General features: G+C 35.7%; 1 protein-coding gene across 2 annotated transcripts in view; it reads left to right on the plus strand.

The window, feature by feature from the left end:
- Positions 1-3093, plus strand: part of LOC126260134 (roquin-1) — a 234916-nt gene extending 231823 nt beyond the window's left edge. For both annotated transcript variants that reach the window (XM_049957380.1, XM_049957381.1), the window contains exon 18: positions 2820-3093. In XM_049957380.1, coding sequence (XP_049813337.1) covers positions 2820-2939 — 120 coding nt within the window. In that variant the 3' untranslated portion in view covers positions 2940-3093. The remainder of the gene's footprint in view (positions 1-2819) is intronic.
- Positions 3094-6000: the final 2907 nt, after the last annotated feature.

Consider the following 6000-nt stretch of genomic DNA (forward strand, 5'->3'; position numbering starts at 1 on the left):
TAGAGCTTCAATATCATTTTGTAAATGCATTTCACACAATTTGCAGAAAGCCCCACCCCGCTCGTGATCAAAGTACAGCCAATTGTACTTACACTCCCATTTTTGCTGATACTTAATCTCGCATTCAATACTTTGTTTAGTATTGCAATTTGCGGAGGGACCAGAAATAGCACATTTATCATTTGAAAACTGTGGAAGGGAAACTGAAGACTTGGTAGACCTATGCAATTCATCGTCACAATCACTAGCACTTCTTTCAGTAGACTTGCACTCGTCTTTGTCTTTTGCAATACACTGTCTTTTATTAGAAGAGAAAGAAATTAAAGTCCGCAGCTCGTGGCCGTGCGGTAGCGTTCTCGCTTCCCACGCCCGGGTTCCCCGGTTTGATTCCCGGCAGGGTCAGGGATTTTCTCTGCCTCGTGATGACTGGGTGTTGTGTGATGTCCTTAGGTTAGTTAGGTTTAAGTAGTTATAAGTTATAGGGGACTGATGACCATAGATGTTAAGTCCCATAGTGCTCAGAGCCATTTGAAAGAAATTAAAGTTTGTTTGCATGCAGTACACTACATAATCACATCACACTTCCATAGTAACCTGTCAACTGACTGTTACAACCTTACAACAGTTTCAACAATGCATTGAGTTTTTATACAACAATGAAAGCTTAGATTATACTTGTAGAGCAGCGTTACCAAACATACCACTCGTGGTGGAATGTACGGCTGCTTTAGGCAAAAATTGTGTATCCACATTCACACTGCGAAAATCATTGTCAAGTGTACACAGATATTTGGTTTGAGCTTTGGACTCATCGATTAGGAAAAATCTATGTGGCTATTAAATGTTGGAAATATTCCCAGTAATGCAATAAAAAAATTAAAACAATCTTTTATAATGTCAGATGCTACTTCCAATTCCGTAGCAATACCTGGGGACATGCTTTGCAACATCAGTTTTATTCTAAGGGCAAATAAAGTATAGATACGAGTGGCGGATAAGTATAAAGTTTGCAGCAAGGGTGGGCTGCATAGCTAAGGGATTAGCTTACACGTTAGGCTGATTGGAGGTGCGGTGAGGGACGACATGAGAGAGGAAAGGCTGACTTATTCCACAATCGGCGCTGCCAACACACCTTGCAACGCTTAGCTTTACTGCACACTTATTATACAGCAACTGCTAATTTGTTGGTGTTGTCAATAATAATAATAATAATAATAATAATAATAACAGAACACTCGACGCTAAGTGTTCCAAACCGAACCGATAAGTAACGAAACCAAACTATAGGGACCCAGCCACCACCTATTGTGTTACACATTCATTTTGCTTGTAAAAACTGCATCTCATCACGACTTCTCCATAGTTGACTCCAAACTTTGTTAGCAACAGCAGCTGGCGTAGTTTAAATTTTGTCACAACGGTACAAGTTAACAGACTGCCCCCCCCCCCCCCCCCTGGGCCACCCCCTGAATTCATCACTGAGTGTGGGCAAGGTAGTGTGTCCCTTTTACTTTTCTCTGTGTCTTCTGGCAGTACTGTAGATTTTGCTTTTTAAAGTAAGTGCTGTCAATCAACTATGTTCATAATTTATTAGTTTTATGGATTGCGTTTTTCTTTGCTACATTTAAATTCCATATAAGTGCATTGTTTGAAGTTTTATAAAAGCTCATCAGATTTCATTCAGTACATTCTGACTTGTATTAGTTTTAACAACAAACAAAAGAAACAACATTCAGAACCTTCTGTAATGCATCTTGAATTGTACTGTAACTAAGCACCACAAATCTGTTAGAGTGAAACCAAGGCATCCCTTAGCAGCTCCCTTGTATTTTGTTGGATGTGTTTCCAAGTTTTGTGTATCAAATAAATTTACTGTTATTGATTTTCATTTAGATCCTGTGTTATGCACTTGTGAATGATTTTTGATGTTTTCTAATCAGATTCTCATGAGACATAAAATGCCTTTATTTGAGTATCTGAGAGCTAAATTTATCACATATATGTTGCTCTCTGTCATAAGTCAGACAAAACTTGAACCGTCTGCACCACCCCACCCAGTGTCCCTTTTAGTCTGACCTGATGCATGTGTCCCATATAGTTAAGCAATATTCAAGTATGAGCTGTTCAAGTGTTCTGTACGCAGTCTCTATTGTAGAGAAACTAGTTTCCCTATATCCTACCTGTGAGTCATAGTCCCCCATTAGTTTTACCTAAGCTTTCGAAATGTGGTGCTACAGACGAATTCTGAAGATTAAATGGGTAGATCACATAACTAATGAGGAGGTACTGAATAGAATTGGGGAGAAGAGGAGTTTGTGGCACAACTTGACTGGAAGAAGGGATCGGTTGGTAGGACATGTTCTGAGGCATCAAGGGATCATCAATTTAGTATTGGAGGGCAGTGTGGAGGGTAAAGCTCATATCGGGAGACCAAGAGATGAATACACTAAGCAGATTCAGAAGGATGTAGGTTGCAGTAGGTATTGGGAGATGAGGAAGCTTGCACAGGATAGAGTAGCATGGAGAGCTGCATCAAACCAGTCTCTGGACTGAAGACCATAACACCAACAACTGTGTCTGTTTGGTTATACTGCTTCATAGCTGTACCTATTGCCATTCCCAGAACCTTGTATGATGTGACTTGACACTACATATGACAAATTAATCCTGCAGTCAAGGAATACTAGGCATTTAGTTTAATGAGATGTGCAATTTTGTTTTTCTCTAGAGCTGTTTTTTAACATGGATATTGCTGTATATAGTGACTTAAATACAGTATACTTGGATGTTTAATTTGCCAAACCTTCTTATATTCACAGGAAGATACATATGAAGCAGGTATAGCAAATGACATGCTCGAACTTGAACGGCGCTGGGAGTACGAGCTAGAGGAGCAGGAGAAGAGGTGGTCCAGTGAAGAAGAGTCAGGAAAAAAGTAGATCTAAATAGTCTCATTGTCAGAGATGATATTTATTATCAACCCAATGGGTTCAGACTTGTATTAATAACAGGATATCCTGAAAGTGAAAATTCGTATATAAATTATTATATTACAGTTGCTGATGGAAAAAATAAAGTTTTCTAATAAAGTTATTTTTAAAATGATCATGCTTTAGTTCTGTAAGGCAGTGACTGCTGCTGTTGTTCAGTTTATAAAACAGCATTAGCAACACTCTATAGCTCTCTTTTATATATATATATATATTATATATATATATATATATATATATATATATATATATATATATATATATATATATATATATATATTGTTTATGATCACCTGAAACATTGAGGAGGGGAAATGTTTGCTATCATTCTTCTGACAGGCAGAGGCAAAAGCAGAAGTGTAGAGTTAAATGTTCAAATTATTATAATAATTGCTTCAGAAGAGCACTAGTATGTGAAGTAGAGTTTAAATTTGTATACTGTGAATGGATGGATGAGGTGGAACGAAGAAGTAGAACCATTGTGTTTGAAAATTAAGAAAAAAGAAATACTGTGCTATAGGATAGCAACCTAGTTAGGATATTTAGAATGGCTTGCAGGATGAAAATGAATGGTAAGGGAAGGATGTGAACAGCATGGTACATATAAAATCAGTCAATTTTTTCGATGAGCACCCAAATGACACAGCTAACATCATGAATGTTTTTCTATTTTTCATTTCATTTTTTATAGTTTTTTTCCACATTTTCTGACATTTCTGTTTTTCTCATGCTCTCCATTATCCTTCATCCATTCTATCTTCCTTTCTTGTGGATTGTTCTCTTCACTATGCACATCCCACATTCAGTTTGACCATTCACAAAGTTTCTGTCTGTCTTCTCCCTCCCTCCCTGTCCCCCCTTTTTCTCTCTTTTCATGGCCTTTTAAAAACTTGTTGATGAAATTCCCTGATCTCTACATTGTAGGCTTTCTGTACCAAGTTGTTTGTATTAGGTATAAGGAAATGTCATGATTTTATGTGTTTTTAATATTTGACCAATCTTAAACTTGCCTGACAGTCGAATGATTGTTTAGTATTTTTCCTCCTATATATTAAAAATATAAGTATGTGATTATGTAGATATACCAGCTTGTGAATCCATTTGTTGATATGAGTGTTATGAATTACAGTATTGTCTTATATGAAGAACTTATGATACTGTAGCACCTTGCTAAGTGATCCAAGTAGTCTTAAAAATATTTTTGACTTAGCAGTTTTATGATGTAGAAAACCAGATTTCAAAGTTATTTTTGAATAAAAATGAATTTAGTTTTCTACACATTCATTTGTATGTTTTGTAAATGTGAACTATAGGTGCAAGCATTTAGGTATTTCAGTGATATGCTTGCACATTTCCATTTTGTTTATAACAAAGACTTTATTGTTATAATTGCTACATAACATCAAAATTACATAAGTGAAGCTATCTTCCAGTTTTAATGGGAGCATTTACACGTTATCCTACAGAAACTGTAATTGTATAAAGAGTGTAGGAAAAGTAGTACTGAGAAGAAATTATTGAATGTTAATGTGAGTATAGTTTATTCGTAATTACATTTAGAGCATAACCTAGGACAGCTCAAGCTGTCTGAATCAGGGCACCAAGTATGTGTGAGCTTATAAAAAACATCAAAATCCCATATAATTAATCTGGCAAATAAATGCAGTGTGTATTATCCTGTATTGTGGAACTGTGCTGCTTCTTTCATGGGTGATATTTTTTCACTGCACCTTATTGGTGTTTTGCTATCTGTTTTTAATATATTTTGCTGCTGATGAATCCATTTGTTAGACATGACAAAACTTTGTGCTTTGTCCTCATTTGTGTCAGTGCACAGTTAGAATCCACATTGCATTTAAATCCTGTGTGGTTGACATGAGTGAGTTTCATTGAATTGAGCTTCAAATTTCCCATTTTCAGAAACCATTGTAACTCAGTATCATTGATATTCCTATATTTTTATCTGGTGATGGAAAATCTTAGGTTGAAAGCAAATAGTGGAAGGAACAAAGGTAGCAGCTCACAATACAGCTAAGATGTAGAATGGTTGGTAGACATATAAATAAAATTTAAAATATTGATAAGCTTTCAATGTTCCTCAGAGGCAACTACTATAGTCAGGCATACAGAACAGAACACATGAAGAGAGACTGTATGGAATCTTAACATTTTCAGTACTGTTTATGTGCCTACCAGCCACTCAAGCCTGAAATATTTTAATCTGGTTTTGATACGAAAATCTTGTATGCTTGGTGCTCCATAGCTAGCGAGTATTTGTAAGACGTCTTGCTGTACATCCTGAGCTGCACTATAATATTTTCTCAAATACTCACTTTAATTTTGTTACATACATTCACCTAGCCTGAACTATTGCTGGCATATTTCTGGTTATGTCTGACTGAAATTTGGCACCAAACATACCTCTAGTTTCTGTCCCTGTGAAATGAAGTTAAATAATGTGATACCCAAGTCACAATAGTTCCATTTAATTAAGAATGTGTATTACTCATAAAAAATATTTCACTGCCTGTTGATGTGAAATTACTAAAAATCACAGATGACATTGTCATAGGCTAAATAGAGGTTTTAGTTTTTTTTTTTTCAGCTTAATTCCTGTTCATAAAGAGCATACTGTTGCAAAAACATTGCACAGAAGGTGATTTTCAGGAGGAGTTCGAAACTTTCATGTAAATCACCGCTTCACAATTTCTAATAATAAAATTAATGTCATTTCTGTAAATAGTTTTCCAAATGAGTAGGATCTCATTGTACTGTGTCAAAATAAACCTTCAGATTCATTTAAATCAGACATTCTTTAGTGACAAATAACACTGTCGAAAGACAGTGATTTGCTGAATGTTAATATTTCTCTTTATGTTAATTCTGGAATTTTCCTGAACATACATTTTATGGGAGTGCTTGAAACTTACAGATATCTTGGTGTTGCCTGAAATATACAAATAGGGTCATGATGGAATTATTTCAAATGCAATACAGACTACAACATTGG

The sequence above is a fragment of the Schistocerca nitens genome, chromosome 5 (genome assembly GCF_023898315.1).
Source record: "Schistocerca nitens isolate TAMUIC-IGC-003100 chromosome 5, iqSchNite1.1, whole genome shotgun sequence".
Taxonomy (NCBI): Eukaryota; Metazoa; Arthropoda; class Insecta; order Orthoptera; family Acrididae; genus Schistocerca; species Schistocerca nitens.